The following is a 20,610-nucleotide window of genomic DNA, read 5'->3' as shown; positions in this document are numbered from 1 at the left end:
TTATCTTATTTAAAAAAGAATAAAAGCAATAGCCTATCTGAGAATAAAGAATAAATAACAAAAAGTATAAAGGTACTTCAATAATTTCCCAATCATCTTATGAAAATAATTCTATATGCTATTGAATGTAGTCATTGATGTAGTTATAAATGATTTTGTCCATGTGTTGCATTTATTATTACTACCTTATGTATGGACAAGGTGTGTTTTGAGATGTACCCTATCTGTGTGTGCGCTTGCATGAGGGAGAGATGAGGAGAGATAAGTTACATGAGTGAGATCTTGGTGCATTTGCTGCATTGCTACTTATCATGCGGAGTCACTATGGCCTCGTAACACAGACTACAAATAATTAGAAATACTGTTCTAACAAGCGCTAGTATTATCAGTAAGCAATCGGAAACATACACCGTGGAGGCTCAGAGTTTGCTTGGAGAAGTGCGGTTCACATGGAGATGCTTTCGGTTCAGGTGCTACAGCATTGACGAAGTACTATTATGGTAGACCAGCTCCGTTTTACAGTGAATTCACTGCCCTACATTGTCTGCCTTACACAGCGTACACTCGCACACCAACTTTATTTTCCGCCATTGCCATAGAGAGCAAAATACATCGCACCACTTTAAATCTTTGAAATGCGCGTCAGTTATAACTGTCCGTGTAAACAATGACACTGGAGCTGCGCAACAGCCTCTACAAGGCGGGAGTGTTGCAATAGCAGAAACATTTGAAATAGATGGTGACATTAATTAAACAAAGCCTCAAGGCAAATAATTTGCCTCGAACATCAAATTATTTGAGTTTCTTGAATAATCGTTTCAGCCCTAGATCCAAATATACAAGCTATTAATATATAAGCACAAATATATATATAAACATGTATAGATGCACACATTATGATGTGTGCCTATATATATGGTGTATTTCATACTGTGATCTTTTAATCTAATTAATCTAAAGTGATCTGTGATCTAATTTTGCCCAGCCGTGATTCCTACACTGCTTGATGATTTCTGAATGTTTCTGCTGTCCAAATGCAGCTATTTTTGTTGTCTCCTCATCTGCAGGAATACATATACACTAAACTCACCATCGGTGCTGTTTTCTCATCTACAGGAGTGCACGTTCACTAAGCTGCGTTCTGACAGCGCCCTGCGTGTGCTCTTCAGCGGCTCGCTCAGGCTCAAGTGCAAGACGGCCTGCTGTCAGCGCTGGTACTTCACCTTTAACGGAGCGGAATGTTCCGGGCCACTGCCTATAGAGTCCATCATCTATCTGGACCAGGGCAGCCCAGAACTTAACTCCACCATCAACATTCACCGGACCACATCAGGTGAGATCAGCATAGATTTAAGAGATAATAAATCAAATGTACACAAGCTCCTTTTACCCCAGATGTAGTCAATCAACCAGGACATGTTTGGTATCTGAGGTATCATTAGCATCTCATTAAGTACATGCCTACTGTAATTTATCACAGGCCTCAAACCTGCATATGTGGTTTCTGACACTGTGTGAGACACGTATCTATAAATTTGGACAAAAGTACACGATGTTCACTATATGTTTTTGGACACCCTTCTAATGAATGCTGCTTTAAGTTGCACTCATTGCTGACACAAGGGGCTCATCGAGAGCACAATTGGCCTTGCTCTCTCCAGGGTGGGTAGATGGCACTTTCTCCCCACACCACTGCAGTGCAATGCTGGCGGGCACTGGCGTCTGCTGGCTGTGTACACAGCGCTTTCCGAGCATGTTGGGTGACCGGTGACGTTGCATTGGCAGCAGTTTGGAAAAAAGAGGCAATGGCTGGCTGAGGTGTCGGCCTTCACCCTCCCAGTATTGGGAGCATTGCATGTGTTATGGGGAGAATATGTGTAGGTTGTCAATCCACATTGAGGAGAAATGGGTAAAAATCTGAAATATTAAAAACATATATATAAATAAATAAATTCACCATGTTCTGAATCTGATGGTAGAAATGTTAAACTGATGATATGTAATAAGATGGATAAATTGCAACATAAATTTAACAATTTAACCAAATTAATGATGGTTATAGCACAAAGCTGAACACTTCCAATGTTTTTTTTTTTTTTGCAAATAGCAAGGGAACAACATCATTGGAGTGTATGTGAGCATGCTTCTTTAAAAAACACAGCGCTTAAATGAGCATAGCTGCAGTGTGCAGCTGATGTGACCAGCACATTTATGCCGATATACACAGATTACAGGTGTTGCTGTGTTTTGGCAGAGACATGCTGTGTGCTGGGGAAGCAGATATACTAGATGAACTAGTGAAAATAAGGCTCTTTTTTGTGTCACTTTCGAGGTTGAACCTTCTGCACTGAAAGTCCCAGTCTACTGTGTGGGACTGTACTGACTAGAGACCAGCCACAGTAAATTATGCAGTACAGATTGGTGGGGTATAAGGGCTAATTGGTGGGATATAAGCTTCCATTACTTCACATCTCCAACTACATTAGCTTCACATCTCGAGTGCAAAGCTGAAGATGCAAACGTCAAAAGATCAAATATGCAGTAGCCTGGTTGATCGACTGAGGGGGTTAAACGGAGAGATTTTTTTTGCAAAACCATGGCCTCAAAACCAGCATGGCCCCGTTCCACCATCACAGAGCTAGTGCTAGTCTAGTTACATAAGCCTGCTTCATCTAAAAAATGCTAACAGGACTAATAATTACTGAAGAAGCACATCCTTGTTTTGGGTGAAACATTGCTTTCATGTCTGTCAGTTGTTTATGTACAAGGCCAGGAGGTTCATTTAAATGCACATATGAAAGAGCACATTCAGAGCACTGCTGCAAATTGCATGATTGCAATTGTGTTTTCAGGCATAATTGTGTTTGCAATCATAGCAGTAATCAAAAACACTATTCCATCCTAATGGATGCAAGCAGAGGACTGGCATTGTCCTCAAGAGCACTCGAAACAATGTCATCATAGCCTAAACAAGGCAGAGGTATCTTAAGTGTGCATTGAAAGGAGAACACTCATCATCAGGAAGTGCTCTGCAGGATGCGCTGAGAATAGTTAGACAGCATTCAGGTTGTGTTTTCTGAACATTTGCAGAGACCTCAAAACTCAGCTTCAGATTAATAGATTCATTTTATGATTCTCCTGGGACGTCCTTAAGATGATGTGCAGTGTCTGGGATGGGTAGCAGCATTCCCCTTACACTACAGACAAAGAGTATAGAAGGCTCCTTTTTTAGGTTATGTCTAACCACGACAACAACACATCATATTTATTGTCTCATCTGGTTTAACTAAAGACATTTTTAAAAACGTTTCATTGGTTTGCTGAGAAAAAAAACCATCACACTTGTTCTTTCACTGACCCTTTTTAATGATTTAACACACCTGCTAAAACCCAAATGAATGCCTCTAATATGTCTTATTAGATAATACAAAAGATAATAATATCTTTTAAAGGATATTAAAAATTTCTGCTGAGTTCAACCATTGAGATGTAAGTCATTCAGAGTAGGTTTGATGTTAAACAAAGACACCAGGCGATTGTATACACGTACAGCTATTTTTTTGCTATCCAAAAATACCAGTGAAGCTACACGTGTCTTCTGAGTCTTATCTGTAATTTTGATGATGGTATAAAAATGATACATCTGAAAACTGTAGTATTTTTTGGAATTGTGTCTCACAATATCCTGCATGTGTCCATCTGCCATGAATGTATTTTAAAAATGCTATTTGTAATGTTCTTCCCAGTACTATCGTACAACCTCTTCAGTAACCATATCTATATCTTTGTGATGTAGCAGAGTGAGGCAGTAAAGTCTCTGTTAGACACGACTGTGAACAATTCTTCAAAAAGTCAGTGGAATTCCACCTTAAAGGTGTGGTTCATCAGTCTTATCAAATCTAATCAGATGCAGTCGATCTGCAAAGACTTTGGTGCCTGCAGTTCTTTATTTCTTCATTTCTTTTGTAGTTCAGCACTGGAGCTACAATTTAGCCAAAAAGCAATTTATCTGTGATATCAGCTGTGTAGCTCCAGGTATTTGCATCAGTTTCAGACATTAACATGACTTGGCCAACTACATTTGATTTGATTAACCTTTAAGCTTTAAGAATATATGATGACAACTGTTGAATATAAGCAATAAAAGAATCACATAGCTGTATGCTCTTCCTGGATACAGACAGAATCGTGTCGTATGTTAATTAGTACATTATTGTCCTTTAGTCCTGTGACTAGGTTTTATGTATGTGTAGTTGTAAAGCCAGTGTTTAATGTAGAAGTGTAAATCTCAGAAAGCAATCAAAAGGTCTCAGAGTGACTCAGCAGTCTGATGTACTGTGGCCTGGGGGTCGCAAATTCGAATCCCCCACATTGCTATCAGCGGCCAGAGCCAGAGAGAGCACAGTTGGCCGTGCTCTCTCCCCCATCACGCTTAAAGGGATGTTGGCCGGCACAGGTTTCTGTAAGCTGGTGCTGTGGAGCTTGAAAGGAGACGGTAGCTGACTTTGCATATATGGGAGGAGACTTGTTAGATCCTTACCGTCCTAGTGTCGGGAGCATTCCTTCCGATTCAGTTAATTTACATTTATTTAATTTGTCCATAGCTCTTATCCAGAATGACCTACATTTAAATCATGCTCCACAGGTAGGAGAATGTAGAGTTTGCTCAAGGGTTTTTTCCTTTTTACTGAAAATAATTAGTTTGAAATGTTGAGCACTTGTCATACAGGTCGCAGCCCAAAATTAGGCTGATAAATTAATGAATGATGTTCAAATAAAAAGTTAATTTACTTTCTGAACTGCCGCCTTCTGTTTCGTCTAAACGTTTAGCTGATTTATGATGTTTCCTTTGGTTTTTTTTTTTCAGTGGAAGGACTGTGTGAGGGCATTCGAGCCGGACTGGTGGATGTTGCTATTTGGGTGGGCACCTGCGGCGACTATCCCCGTGGCGACGCCTCCACTGGCTGGAATTCCGTCTCCAGGATGATCATTGAGGAACTGCCTAAATGACATCTGACCTCTTCCTTAATCCCCTGATTCATATCAAGTTTGTCCACATATGTTCAACAGAAAGAACTGGAACAAACAAACAGTACATCCGCCACCATTACTGGACCAAGGTTATGCATCCAGGTAGTAACGCTAAGTCAGTCAGTTCATAGTTAAAAGAAATCTTTGGAAGGTTTGGATACTCTGTATTGTAGGACTGTACAGCGAGTGTTCTGTCTTTTATACGTTTTATATGCATTTTTATGGGGTATTAGATCTTGTAGATGGTAACTTGTAAAACGTTCTAACTCATGCTGAGAGCACCAGGGAAATATGTACCTGAATTTCATTTCAAGAACAGATTGTGACACAGGTACGTTTAAACTACAATAAAGAGGAAAATGAACAGACGCTGTCTGTTGAATCCAGATTTATTACATTGCACTGAACTGGTTTCCACAGGTGTTCCAGTAAAGGGGAATCAGACTAAAGGCACTCCACACAGTTTCATCTCTTATTCTTACTCACACATAAAACATATAAAAGAGAGCATGGCACAAACTAGCACGGGGTTGTTGAACAGATCCATACAGAACATGACCTTCACCCTGGCATATTGACATCACCGTGATATGTCCCTCTGCTAATTCTGAGAGCAATAGAACGACGGTTTCTTGAACTCCACTTGAAAAACTGTTTTGGCAACATTAAAGCAAAATCTTTTTTAGAATTGTATGTGGTTGCTAGGATGTATCGGAATAACAAAAGTCATACCTATATTATGTTTATTATTTAATAAGAAACTATATTAATATGAATTTTTTAGCATGTAAATAACTCACAGTGATAGCTAGCCTGACTAGAGTACAGCCTCCACACCGGGGGGATTATTTTTACAAACTGTTACAACTCCCTCCATAATGAATCATAAAGAGTGCATGTTTTGGAAGTTTCCCTTCATAGGTTTTTATAGACAGTGATTTTAAAGGGTGTTTTTGGTTATGTGTAATCACAAGCCCACATGTATTTTTTATTGATCTTTTTTAAGCGATTTTCCAAAATACGTAATTGGTTTGCTGCTAAAAAGAATTTGGAATTTTTGAGCACACCTTCTGAAACAGGCATAATTCAGTGGCTGAGATGTAACCACTGAACACAGAACACAGGTCAGTCAGAGTGGGGTTTGGTATGAAACTGTTCATGTTAGAGAAACTTTCCAACTGATTTCTTTACAGTAGTGATAACAGGAACCAGGCATCACCATGGCTACAACACAAATATAGCCATTTAATTGAATATCTAAACACAGCAGTGACACTACGGCATCTTCTGACTGTCATATGTAATATTGGTGATTTATTTTATATTTAATCTCAGAAGCCCTGCATGTACTTATCTACCATATTTGTGAAATACAAACTAAAATCTTCTCAAAACGACTGTAAAACAATGTCTTGTATTTGTAACCATATCAAGAGATAATTTGCTGTTATGTGTAGCTTTTGAGGCGTTAAACTGGTTCCATTTAGCACCACTGTGAACCACTCATTTTGATATATTCCACTGTAAACTTTCAAATCTATATAGTTAGATTAGGTACTTAGTTGCTGAGTTGTGTAGTTGTGTCAAACCTATATTATCAAATTATTATTAAACCTATACTATACTATTTTGGAGGCTGTTACGTAGTGTTATTTTTAAAAGCTAGCCAGGCTAAAGTACAGCCTCCACATTGCGGGGAGGAGGGGGGAGTTTAACAAATTTTTAAAAATAAAATTTGTGATTTTTAAAAATGTCAAACGTCTACATCCCTTCATAAGTTACATTTTTTTGGAAGTTTCCCTTCACAGGTTCATTAAAACGTATTATTTTATATTATTTAATATACATATTTTATTCTTCTGAGCTCTTTTACACAAAATAAATGTGCCTCACTTGAAACCGCCTTTTTTTTAAATAAAGGTCCATTTTTAGATTATAAAGCTTGTCCGGTTCAAACAGCAATAAATTGTATGAAATTAATTGTTTGCGTCGATTTACAAGTTTGCACTCCTTCAGTTTCAGCTGAATTGTTCATAAACTGTAGAGGAGAAACATTTTAATTTGTAGCAAAGATGCGCAGATGTGAAGTGTGCTAGGCTGCTCCTGCTCTCCACTACTCTCAACTATCCTATCATTTCACCTCTTCTTATTGATCTTTATCTCAGTAAAAATGACTTAAATAACTTCATCGTATTTAATAAAACATTAAGTAAACATAACATCTCTCTTTTGGCACTGTTTAAAGAATAACAATCAACGATGGTTTATTTGTAAGCATGCATCCATGGCCCTTGGTTCTGTTTGGGTCACACACACACCATGTCACCTTTTTAATGCGCCTCCTCAGTAAAATGCAAGACAGCACCAGTTCCCGGCACTCTTTTAAGTCCATGTTCTAACAACACAAAGCCACAACATGTCCATTATCTACTGACCACTGCTGGTTCTTCCCCAGGAACTTTGGCCCTCTCACACCCATCTTCTGCGAACATGTATGCCTTCCAGGCCGACCTGGGAAGGGGTTGAGGGGTCATGTTCCATGTCGTCTCCCCCAAGGCTAGTGCTCTCGCTCTGGGTTAGCCCGATGCGTTTGCCCCCTGGGTTCCGCCTCATTTGTCCTGGCCCAAGAGGAAGCGGGACACGTTCTCGTAAACCACAAACGTGATGCAGCATGCCGGGGTCACTCGGATCAGGTTGGGCACCATGCCTTTGTAGAAGCCCAGGGCACCCTCATTTCTGCCCAAGTGAGAGAGGAAGAAAGCCTCGTTATTACAGGAGGACAGACAGCTTAGCACAGAGGACCGTTTCAGTCATCATATCAAAGCCATTTCTCATAATTATAACTTAATAACTCACAATAACAAAATAATTATGATTTATTATCTCATTATGTTCTAGTTCTTAATTATGGACAAAAGTATTGGGACACCTGCTTATTCATTGCTTATTTTGAAATAAAGGGAATTACAAAAATAATAAAAAGTTTATCCTGCTTTTCTAACTGTCTCTTCTGTCCAGGAAAGAAGGCTTTCTACTAGAGTCTGGAGGAGCATTGCTGTGAGGATTTAACTGCATTCAGTGACAACAGTGTTAGTGAGGTCAGGATGTTGGATAGTCACCATCTTAGCTCATTCCCAACCCCCCATCTCATCCCAAAAGTATTGGATGAAGCACCAACCATCATTAAAGAGAACACAGCTCTTCCACTGCTCCACAGCTCAATGCTGGGGGTCTTCATACTTTTTTGGCCCAGCTTGGCGTTAGGCAGCATGGTGCCAATAGGTTCATGTTTATCTACTCCAGAGAGTCCTATTCTTTTGGCAATACTTGGCAATACTCTATGTGGACTAGACAAGCTGTGTGTGTGCATTTGCATCCGTGTCAGCAATGAATGCAACTGAAAGTAGCTAAAAGCATTAATTAGAAAGGGTGTCCACAAACATTTGACATAGTGTATTTTTTCGAAAGTAGCTTAATGACGGTGTTCAGTTTTTAACAATTAAAATTATGCAAAATAATGATTCTAAGATAGTATCTCATTAATATGAGAACGCATAGTCTGCCTTGATTTAACAGCTGGCTCTATTCAACAGTTTTTCTTATTATCAAAAATCTCATTTCTTTTGTATTCAGATTTCTAATAAACGTTTATGTTGGACACCAGAACCCACCTTTTGTTTTCTTCAAGCCCCCAGACTTACAACTACTGGGTTATTAGCTATGGATAAATTAATATACAGTAAAATAACCTGATATTAAACAAATGCAAACATATATCATGATGAGATTCTGGCCCTATCACCCATCTCTAGTTCTGCTTTATCCAGTCAATCAGACCTGCTATGCCATACTGGCACAATCTAAGCAGAGCATAAACAACTTGAAGGCTTGCTGTGCAGATTTTGGGTGCTGAAATACCAATAACGTGTCGGCTAGCACAATCAAAAAAGTCTGCAAGCCTTTTCTCTAGAAGGACTTATCCTGATCAGTCTCAGCTGGGGGTTGAAAGTAAGCAGTTAGAATGTCAATGCAGCAGGAGAGCACTACTAGAAATCAATAATCAATAAGCTATGAGGCAGTGTCGTACATTACTTGGCAATCAGTAAATTGAGAAACTGTGAGGCGCATGAAAGTGAAATGGCATTAGGTAAACAAATGAGAAGATGGTCCTAATCCTTAAAGTCAATCTGAAATCTAAACAGACCTTCTGTGATCCTGCTAAGCACTGTCATGCCATTCAATAGACAGTAATCTTTAATGGAAACGTGATTAATTTAGCCCCCTCTAAGGTTAAAGGTTCGGTTTCGTCACTGTGTATCAGAAGTGGATTAAAAATTATATGAACCAATAATATTCTAGCAAGTTTCCTACTGCGTTTCTGCTCACGGTCTAAAGCACTGGTTCCTAACCTTTGCCCTGGAGGAGCCCCTACCCTGCAGATTTTAGGGGTTTCCTGCTCTAACACACTACACCTTCAACTCAAGACAGGGCTTGGTAGCAACGGATCCAGCTCATTAGGTGCACTAGAATGTGCAGGGCAGGGGGTCCTCCAGGACCAGGGCTGGGAACCCCTGGTCTAACAGAGGCTCTATGCTGCCTTTAGTGTTGGATGCACTGTGACAGTTTGTGCGAGCTACTATTTCATATTTTAGCCACGTTTTCAAGATAGGAAAAAGCCAGACTCAAACCTACAGGTACAGAACACAAATGTAATGCAAACGAAGTGTAATTAATGTAGTAGCTACCTGTGTAATTACTGAATCTGCCATGTAATTACATTTAAATAATCTTAAGAAAAAGAATACATCCTGTTTTTTTGTAGTTTTTGACATTGAAATGAATTGCAAAAGAGTCAGGAGTGCAGATTTGAACCTGAAAACAATGTAATTTGCAGACAAGGACTATGTAATTAGGTATTAATTACACTGAAATAATTACTTTCTGTGATTGTCAGGAGGAGCAAATCAGCCTCAGAATTGGCCCGAGTGCCCTGTAGTGTGGGCCAGTAATTAGCAAACCTGGCTATTGAACCCTGTGGTCAATAACCCGGTGCTCGAACCTTCATTTACGTGACTTACTTGTTTGTTGTTATGTCTATCTGTGTGTGTGTGTGTGTGTATGTGTGCAGATATGTGTGCATATGTGTGTAAGACAGAGAGGGAGAGGTGGTAAGTGTTAGCTTGGCTCACCTCCACGTCCTCCTGATGACATCCACCACCCCGCTGTAACTATTGTGCTGATCCTGCAAGCGCGCCCGGACCACCTGGTATGGGTAAGTGGTGGCCACTGCGAAGATTTTGGACAGAGCCGCCATGGTGATGTATTCTAACGGGTTCTGGAGAGGAGGAAGGACACTGTGAGTCACGCTCTGTACCCATCATGTAGACTTTGCTTATGGAAATGTGAGAACATTTTGTAATGGAAATCACACAACATCTGTAAAACTGTCTTTAGCAGTGGGAGGTGGGAGGTGGGAACATGTAAGCTATACTTGCCAGCTTCGCGTCTGAATGCATCTTTCTGTATTTGTTGTAGTCCCTCTTCAGCTCCTCATACGCCATGAACTGCAGCGCTCCGTGAGACGTCCCAAACAAGCCGGGAACGAACCCCTGTTGAACCCAAAAAAGAAAAGAAAGTGAGAGAGAGCCAGTTCAGCTATAGGGAGACAAAAGAACTGCCTTTCAGGACACTGACACACTGACACTCACTGATTACTCACATTTGAGCATGCTGAGAGGGCTTTTACATTTACACTGGGTAAGTTTTCACACAGCACATGGGCAGCCCCTAGTGGCCAGAGGTGGTAGTTTTCTTATATGGCTGCTTACGCAACATCCATCAACTATTACCAGAATCCACACCAGCAGAACCAGTCTGACACAACGCTGGCCAAGACCAGGTCTTTGATTTAGCTGTGAAGCGGCAGAGAATGAGTCTAGCATCCATAATTCATTATTTATGATTAGGAACCGCAGATTCGCCCCATAACAGCACCAATATGACATGCTTTAGGAAGACTGGAGAGACTAGGGATAGTCTGCTATATAACAACAGTCATATCAATAATACCTGAATTGTCCTACAACTGTTATCTTTTTATTTGTATAATGTGTTTATGAGTTAACGTCAACGAAAACAGGCCTGAAAGCGTTAGGGGTCTTCCTAAGAGGGGAAGTCCACCTATTTCTCAAAATATCTGCATGATGATGTGGATAAGACAGAAACAGTCGCTCAGTCAAGAGGACTCAGAGTCAGAGTTCTTCACAGAGGTGATGAACCGAACCCGACATCTGAAAAGTTACCCATGGGTGCACATCTCCAGTCGTGGAGGGCTAGTTTCCAGCAACATTTGGTGGTTGCCCTACTCATGTACACCCGATTCAGAGCTGGAGCTGGAGCTGGAGAGCCCCGCTTTCCTCTGAGCGTGCCGCCTACCTAGCAATGCTGCATCAGCAGCAGTTCGAAAAGAGGTGGTGGCTGGCTTGACATGTACCCTCCTAGTGTTGGGGACATTACAGACCTGGAGGGCCAGTCTCCAGCAAAGTTTGGTGGTTGCTCTACTCAAGCACACCTGACTGAACTCATTGGTAATCCCCAGGCAAAGTGGGTGTGTTTAAGTAGGGCAATTTCTCAAATTTTCAGTCCAGCCCTTCAGGACTAGAGTTGTGCACCCCTGGTTTAACCGGCCTGTTATTTTATAGGTGAATTTGTCATGGGTCTTAAAAAATACAAATAAATAAAATCAATTAATTAAATGTGTAGTTTTTGCTAATGTACAGAAATTACAACAAAACTTAAAACAAGCCAATCATTATTATTTTTAATATCATTATTTCTAATTGTACCCCATTTTCTACCCATTTTGTCAACTGTCACTGATGCAGTACGGCTGGGTAGCCAGCAAGCTCGGAGGAAAGCACAGCTCCCAGCTCCGATACAACAGCTAACAGACACCTAAGGGTGCTTTCGCACCTACCTTGTTTGGTCCACACTTTCAGACTTTTCGCTCTGGTCCGAACCAAATTAGTAGGTGTGGAAGGTGCTGCAAACCATTGTCCAGACCAAAGGACCCAAACTTGAGGTGAGGTGGTCTCGGTCTGGATCAAGTGAACCAAGGCCCGGTTCGTTTGCAGTGTAAAAACACTTTTTTGGAGGGTTCGGACTTTTGGACCAATTACAGGAAGCTGAGGCAGGCTATCATCACCCAACAGACAAAAGAAGAAGACAAATAACCGGAAAGGCAGCAAAAAACGAGTCGCTAGTTTTGAGTTTTGTGCCTGAAAATAGTTCTGCTGGTATAAATACCATAATATTAGCAAGAAAGGAGTAACGGAATTAATCTGGTCATTGATTTTTTGTGGGAACAGCCGTCCACTGAACTGACAACACGCTGACGTCCGACGCGCATCCTTCTATAAACCAATCAGTGTCAAGTATAGGATGATTCAGCCCTCGTAGTTGATGACGCTGGGATGTAGGTGTGTCATACAATGTTCCTTAGTGCGTTCGTAAAAATGCAGTGGTCCAAAAACCAGACCAATAATCAAACAGCTTTCATGGCATGAATTCCACAAGATGTTGGCAATATTCCCTGTTTTCAGGAGAGCACGGTCATGCTGTGAATCTCCTGATCTACCACATGCCCAAGTGTTATATTGGATTCAGATCCGTTGACTGGGGAGACCACTGGAGAACTCATTGCCATGTTCATGAAACCAGTTTGAGATGACTCTGGCCTTGTGTCCTGGGGCATCATCATGCTGGACGATGCATTAATTGTGGTCATGAAGGAATGCACATGATCAGCATCAACCCTCAAATAGTCTGTGGAATTCAAGCAATGCTTTCTAATAACAGCCACACTATTACACCACCACCACCACCACCTTCTCCTCCGCCAGCCTGGACTGCTGACACAAGGCAGGTTGGGCCCATGGATTCATGCTGCTGGCATCAAATTCTGACCCTAGTGTTGGTTACATTTACAGCATTTAGCTGACGCGCTTATCCAGAGTGACTTACAAGGTTACTCATATTACAGAGGTGGGTCAGTGTAGTGTTAGGAGTCTTGCCCAAGGACTCTTATTGGTGTAGCACAGCATCCACACCAGGAATCGAAGCCCCAGTCTCCCACATGGTGTGGTAGTTCAGTGGCAGGTAGTGGTGTTCTACCTGTTGCGCCACACCAATCTGTTGCGACCCTACCATCTCTGAGCCTCAGCAGAAATCCAGATTCATCAGACCAGGCAGCAGCATCTTCTCCAGTCTTCTACAGTCCAGATGTGGTGAGAGATGTGGAGTCTGTGCTGAACCACTGCAGCCTCCATCATCCATCTCAAGGTTGGACGTGTGGTTGTTGTTCATTCTGAGGTCACACAAGTGGTTCTCTGAGATACTGTAGTACTGTAGCCTTTCTGTCAGCTCCACCCACAAAGCCAAGAACGGACCAGCCAGCCCCTCCATACTTGATGGCAATGGTCAAAAGCCGATCTGCACCTAGAGCCCTTCCAGCTTCAAGTACGGCTCGGCTCGACCCACCATCCAACCACCCTCAAAATCCATGGAAGACGAGCGTCCAGACTTTTTTCTGTCCTGCACCAAAGTGGTGGAACGAACTTCCCCTGGGTGTCCGAACAGCAGAGTCCAACACTCGCTGTCTTCAAACCCAGACTGAAGACCCTGAAGTACTTGGGCGAAGAGTAGGCTGGTCACCTTACTGACTGTTTAGCAGTGTCTAAACTTAGAGGTATCTTTGAATTATTAGTCTATTTAAACTAGCTGAGGTTTTTCTTGTATAAATAGCAAAACACTTTTGTAAGTCGCTCTGGAGAAGAGCATCTGCTAAATGCCTTAAATGTAAATGTTTTTGTTATTTCAGCATTCTGAGTGAACCCGAGAAACTGCCGAAAATCCCAGGAGATCAGCAGCTCTAGAAATACTCACACCAGTCAACAATCCCGCCACGCCCCAAAATCACTGAGCTCCCATTACCTGAAGCTGGTGGCCTGTATCTGCATGATTTTATCCATTGCGCTAACCGCCCGTTCAATCTAACCTCCATGTGGTGCAACGAACAACACAGTGTAACGGTGGCACTCGACCATGCAAAGTCAGCAGGTCAGAGATTAGCATTCCGTGTCCTACCCGATACAGTCCAGGTATTCCTTCCTGGCGGTATATCTTCACCAGAGCATCCACCATGCCCTTGTATGGCTTCCTGCTCGGATCTGTGCTGTACTGCAGCACCAGCCGCGTCTTGGTCACCCAGATGGGGTTTGTGAGGCAGAGGGTCATCGCCCCTGAAAAAAAACAAACCAAAAAAAAAAGCAACCCATCTCATTAAAGCAATAGTTCACCCCAATATCCAACTCTGGACTTTTGCCTTTTACCCCAAATGCAGTCGATCAGCCAGGACATGTTTGGCGTCAGATCTGGAGCTCTGAGGCTAATGTGCTGGAGCTAACAAGTAATGACTCGCGCTGAGCCCTGAATGAGCAAACTGATCGACTGCATTTGGGGTGAGGGGGAATATTGTGTAAAGGTCATTTTTCACCAAACTATTGCTTTAAACACTTAATAAATGAACTGCAGACTGGCACAACCCCAGCCTTCGAAAGAGCGCAGTGTTATTAAGGGCCGTCTCTGTGGGCTAAACAAATGGCCGTTTAGGTGGAATTTAGATTCCAAACAAAAAAAAAGCAATTATTTTCATTCGAGCCTGAGGAATGGAGGAATTTCTGCCTGCTCGCTCACAGGCATAATGAGTCATAAGTCTGCAGCGTTGCTTCATTAAGCTTTATTAACATCACATGGTTTGTAGCTCATGAGATATACATCCTGTCCGGTTGCTCTTTGTACTCGATGTAGCACTTTTGTGTTGTATGAAATCGAGGGGAGTTTCAGTGCTGCAACATGTATCTTCATTTAACACCATATCTGAAGTTTCCCGCCCTTAAAACCTAAATTATCTGCAAAATAACTTACAATATGGCCAGATCAGGCCTTATCTTAGCTTAGTTCAGCCCAAGAGCAGACCACAGGATGTGTAAAGAAGTCTCCAACAATCCTAACACCTCATCACAGCACCTACAGGTTCCTCCACAGGGGGGAAACCCTTGGGTTTATGGACAAAAGTATTGAGACACCTACTGATACAGCTCAATGCTGCTGGGGTGGGGGGCTTTATACCCCTCTAGCCCACGCCTGGCATTAGGCAGCATGGTGCCAATAGGTTTATGTTTATCTGCTCCAGAGAGTCCTATTCTATTGGCAATACTGCTCTACAAGGGCTAGACAAGCTGCGTGTGTGTTTGTCAGCAATGGGTGCAACTTGAAGTAGCTGAATGCACTCTTTTAAATCTGCGTCTTCAAACATTATTATTACTATTTAATATTATTTAATTTATAACTCATATATGACCTATAGACTACTCAAACAATGCACCCGGCTTTCTTTGGCTTTTCCCTTTTTAAAATAGCTTTGAGTTGTACCATTGGCCAAATATGACTGATTTTAACATCAGAGCAGCTCAATCGAAAGGGTCAGATTAGGCATTTTTACACCCATCATGATTTCAGCCTCTTAAACTAAGACATTTATCACATCCCAAACATTTTAATTCAGCAACTACATAGGAAACACTATTCCCATGTACTCCTAAAGCTAGAAACCCTTAGTAAAAACACAGTGGTCCTACATTTGCTACCATCACAACTCAAAGAACCACAACTTCATAAATGGTTTCTTGCCTGTCGTGGGTCAGTGTAGAAGAGAAGAATGAGAGTCTGGAAGCACTGGTGCTTAATCTACTGGAGAACTCTCGCTCCACGTTCCTAAAACTGGCCCTTCATGACAGATAACCTGTGATGACCTGCAGACCGCAGGCCGGTTATTAGACCCGTTTTGCTAAGGACATTGATCCGCCCACTACCACCGTATCCGTGGAGACCAGCTATGGCCAGAACTGACCTGCTTCTGCTGCCGAAACCAGGTGCTCTGTGGCGCTCAGTTCTGTCTGGCGGCCCTCCTTGGCGTAACCCTTGATGGCGTTATAACTGTGGATGGAAGACGCAGTTAATGAACAGATGGACTTGTTGGACCTGACTGGCTCGTATAAATACTGAGCTGTTTTTAATGGAAGCGCTTCACTTCTAATGGTAAGATGATCAATCCAACACTTTATTCCCTGCAGGTAGAAACATTTAGCTGAAGGTTACAGAAAAAATACAAGTTAGGGGTGAGCAATTTGGCCAAAACCCAGTATCACAAATAGTGACGAACGAAAAATAAATCAATAAAAAAGTTATATATATATTTATTAAAATGTTTTTAAATCCAATCCATTTAAAAAAAGTTTTAATAAATAAAAAATAAATAAATAAATAATATATATTTTATTTTATTAAAACTTTTTTTAAATCCAATTTTCACCAATTTAGGCCACCAATTACTGCGATGCCCCTGAGCCCAGTGAGGGTGACTTAGCACACACACACACACACACACACACACACACACACACACACACACACACACACACACACCCCGACACACGGACACACGGACACACGTGCAGTCAAGCCGCTCATTTTTTTTATTTTTTGATGCAACATCGCCGGGCAACCAAAGTGCCCGTTACAGTCTAACTGGACTTGCTCCTTTACTCTCCAACATTCGGTCAGGTATGTTCTGCTGGTATGAGTCTGAGACGGTTACTGGGCATCAGATCACTGCCTTCCTTTAATTAGTTACAAAGAAACGAGCTCTGTGAAAAAGCAGATTGTGCTTACAAGAAAAAATAGAGGCCCCACGAAGCTCCGGCACCCCAGACGTTAGGGGTTACGCCTTGGTACAACCCTCGGAGGCCCTCGTGCTGCCAGATGCTCCTCATGCAGTGCCAGATGCCATGGTACTTCGGCCTCAGTTCCAAACCGTCACTCACTGAAACGACAACGAATTCACAACTATAAACAAAGCTCAGTCTTCCACACTTTCAATGATTGTCTGGATTATAAAACACCATGTAAGTCATCGGTCAGCCTGTACTACTTCACAACTTCCCCAAACTCCCGGAGGGCCGAAGTCCAGCAGAGTTTGATGAAGTAATTCAGCTCATCAGGTTGAACTTTTTGCACTTCAGCCCTCAGGATCTGCTCTGGGCTCCTCATATCTACAATATGTTTATATATATATATATATATCCTCATATCTGTTTCCCAACTGCTGTCCTGTCTACATTCTGTACTTACTGTCTGTATAAACACTGAACACGTGTAGTTACACAGTTATGGGAAAAACAAGGGGTCAACATAGGGTAATATCTTCATATGGAAGCGCTTCACTTCTAATAGTGAGATGCTCAATCCCTGCAGGTAGAAACACATTTAGCTGAAGGTTACAGAAAAAATACAAGAGTTAGGGGTGAGCAATTTCGCCAAAACCCAGTATCACAAATAGGGACAAACAATACCATCTATCTATTTAATGCCTAAACTGGCAAGAAAAAAATAAATAAATAATTTTAAATATATATATATGCTTCACTTCTAATTGTAAGATGTCCAATCCAACACTTTATACCCTGCAGGTAGAAACAGTCAGAGTGTGCTAGTCCACCCTCACTGGGGTCGGGGGCATCGCGGTAATTGCCTCGCAACATCCTTGCTTTTAGCTTACCCCTACAAAAGAACTGTGGTAATGCAATAACCTGTATATAATAATGTTGTAGTCTAAGGACTAATCTAAAAGTCTAACTGGACTTGCTCCTTTACTCTCCAACATTCGGTCTGGTATGTTCTGCTGGTATGAGTCTGAGACGGTTACTGGGCATCAGATCACTGCCTTCCTTTAATTAGTTACAAAGAAACGAGCTCTGTGAAAAAGCAGATTGTGCTTACAAGAAAAAATAGAGGCCCCACGAAGCTCCGGCACCCCAGACGTTAGGGGTTACGCCTTGGTACAACCCTCGGAGGCCCTCGTTACACAGATATGGGATTAAATAAGTTGAAGGGGTCAGCATAGGGTTATATCTTCATAACCTCGCAACATCCTTGCTTTAAGCTTACCCTTACAAAAGAACTGTGTAATAATCTGTATATAATAATGTTAATCTATAGGGGTGGCATTTAAGTCGTGATAAGAGCACTACGCAGGGCAGTACAGCTGTCCGAAAATTATAACAATAATGCAGCTAGACATAACTGTAGAGGCTCACAACCAGGGTCCGATTCCCTGGAGGACTAAGCACACCACACTTACACTTCCATTTCCAAGATGGTGCCGAGCATGGCTGCAGTGTTGCGAGCTCCCATTAGTCTCGGTAGTTTTTGGCTAACTGTGGGTTTGTATGTCACTTCTATTGCACTGAACGTTGCTAGAAGCTTCACTTACGACCGGCAAATTTCCCACCCACACCACACCTGAACTCACACCCATCCAGTGCCTTCTGTAAATAATGTAAACATTCAATTATATCAAACCTGTATATTACACAACCACAATTACACAACCTGTACAACAGAGAGTATGTGTGTGTGTGTGTGTGTGTGTGTGTAGGTATAGTATAAGTTAATGTGTAAATATTTTAACATTCCTAATTTTTCTATATATAATATTTCTTTTTGTAGATTTGTATTCTTTTGTGTATTATTGTGTGTTTTTCACTCACCTTTAAGCCTGTGTAATGTGACGTGACAATAAGGTGATTTGATTAGATTAGATTTTGAGTCCTAACTCTAGTATTGGACCAGTATCTATATGGGTCAATACCCAAGCTTTGAGTATCAGTACAGGAACAGAAACAGTGGTATTACACCATAAGCAGTAATCAATAAAGTTGGAATTTACTACTCAATTACTGTAATTTTACTATAGAGGCATAGTCTCGCTGGATCAATGCTCTTTTTTTTTTTTAACTCATTATTTTGAAAAACAAATCTCTAATTTTGAGTTATTAAAGCAAAAATCGGATATCAAAATAATCTATTATTAAATTATATTAAAGTCAGTCATTATTTTAAGGAAAATAAGACATTATTTTTAGATTTTAAGTCATTATTTACATAAATAAAAGTTTTAATTAGTAAAATGTCAACACATTTAAAAATATTTGTATTTTTTATTTAATAAAAATTAATCATGCTAAGAAAATGCATTTATTTTATGTAACTGGAAATAGGAATTGCTAGAAATTCTTGCATTTTTGTTTTTATTATTATTTCGAGGTGTGTAGTCCAAGCAGTGCAGTAAAATGAATAATAATAATAATAATAATAATAATAATGTATTGTTTAATAATAATAATAATAATGATTATGTAAACTAATAATAATAATAATGTAAAATAACAACAATAATAATAATGTAAAATAATAATAATAATAATAATAACAATAATAATGTAAGATAACAACAACAATAATAATGTAAAATAATAATAATAATAATAATAATGTAAAATAACCAACAATAATGATGTAAAATAATAATAATAATGTAAAATAACAACAACAATAATAATAATAATGTAAACTAATAATAATGTAAAATAACAACAACAATAATGATGTAAAATAATAATAATAATGTAAAATAACAACAATAATGATGTAAAATAATAATAATGTAAAATAACAACAACAACAATAATAATAATGTATAATAATAATAATAATAATAATAATAATAATGATTCTGCTTATAACATATATGTAGAGGATCACAACCAGGGCTTGATTCCCTGGAAGGCTAAGCAGACCACACTACACCCACAAGAGTCCCAGAGGGTAAGACCCCTAACTCTACAGTCTCCTACCTGTGTAACCTGATGCACTCAGAGCAAGTCACTCTGGATGAGGCAGTCGGCCAAATGCTGTGAGTGCACATATATCTGTTTTTAAAGAGACAGTATTGGACCTGTATGCATCTACATGGGCCAATACACAAGACTACAGTACCAGTACAGTAACAGAGACAGTGGTATTGTGCCATCAGTAATAATCAGTACAATTCCTGTGCATAAATCCAAGTTACTGTCAAATTACAGAAGCTAGACCACTTTCATAGGGCTGGTAATAAACTAATACATGAAATGATGTGTTTCAGAGCTGCAACAGTGCTGACCTGTCCAGTAACAGTGGCCTGAACTGTAATACCCACACTACTCAAGCAGCAGCACGTGACTGTAGCTGCTCACCTGCAAACCTGATCTTCACCAGGTCTAAAGGGTGCAGCACCATGGTTGACACCACGCCTCCACTAAGCCCTGCGGCCAGGTTCTCCACCCTCACATGGCTGAAGAGTCGCTGGATGTGTCCCGGTACTGAGGCCGCAGCAGTGCTGGATGTGGAGCTGGACGGGGAGCTCATGCTTCCGGCTAAAGGTGAACACACGCCTCCACACTAACGCGGCCGGTTCGCTAACTAAGCCTCCCCACACGAAGCTGCGGGTCCAGTAGATCACTAGATGCCTCTTTTACCGTCTGATCACTTCATCAGCAGTCCAGCTCCAGACCCACGTTTCAGCTGGACGCGTGTGATCAGCCGCATCGTGACCTTCCTGTCAATACTGGACCTGCTGTC

At 40.9% G+C, this 20,610-nt stretch overlaps 2 protein-coding genes across 3 annotated transcripts in view; one reads left to right on the top strand and one right to left on the bottom strand.

Moving 5' to 3' along the window:
* Positions 1 to 5,428, top strand: part of cthrc1b (collagen triple helix repeat containing 1b) — a 19,768-nt gene extending 14,340 nt beyond the window's left edge. For both annotated transcript variants that reach the window (XM_072692420.1, XM_072692419.1), the window contains 2 exons: positions 1,117 to 1,333; positions 4,868 to 5,428. In XM_072692420.1, coding sequence (XP_072548521.1) covers positions 1,117 to 1,333; positions 4,868 to 5,010 — 360 coding nt within the window. In that variant the 3' untranslated portion in view covers positions 5,011 to 5,428. The remainder of the gene's footprint in view (positions 1 to 1,116; positions 1,334 to 4,867) is intronic.
* Positions 5,405 to 20,610, bottom strand: slc25a32b (solute carrier family 25 member 32b). The gene is made up of 7 exons (XM_072692418.1): positions 20,226 to 20,610; positions 16,822 to 16,972; positions 16,001 to 16,086; positions 14,176 to 14,330; positions 10,527 to 10,640; positions 10,221 to 10,366; positions 5,405 to 7,767 (listed from the first exon to the last, which is right to left on the bottom strand). Exons 1-7 carry the CDS (start codon positions 20,395 to 20,397, stop codon positions 7,641 to 7,643), a joined length of 951 nt encoding a protein of 316 aa, XP_072548519.1. The 5' UTR covers positions 20,398 to 20,610; the 3' UTR covers positions 5,405 to 7,640.

This window comes from Salminus brasiliensis, chromosome 1 (genome assembly GCF_030463535.1).
Source record: "Salminus brasiliensis chromosome 1, fSalBra1.hap2, whole genome shotgun sequence".
In the NCBI taxonomy this organism is placed as follows: domain Eukaryota; kingdom Metazoa; phylum Chordata; class Actinopteri; order Characiformes; family Bryconidae; genus Salminus; species Salminus brasiliensis.
The sequence above is the reverse complement of the archived record's forward strand: the minus strand, read 5'-3'. Positions and strand labels throughout refer to the sequence as shown.

Coding starts and splice junctions, on each gene's coding strand:
- slc25a32b (XM_072692418.1), bottom strand. CDS start 20,397: ATGAGCTCCCCGTCCAGCTCCACATCCAGCACTGCTGCGGCCTCAGTA. Junction 16,087..16,821: donor TGGGGCCTCTATTTTTTCTT/GTAAGCACAATC, acceptor TTCCATCCACAG/TTATAACGCCATCAAGGGTT. Junction 7,768..10,220: donor GTCATCAGGAGGACGTGGAG/GTGAGCCAAGCT, acceptor TCACTTGGGCAG/AAATGAGGGTGCCCTGGGCT.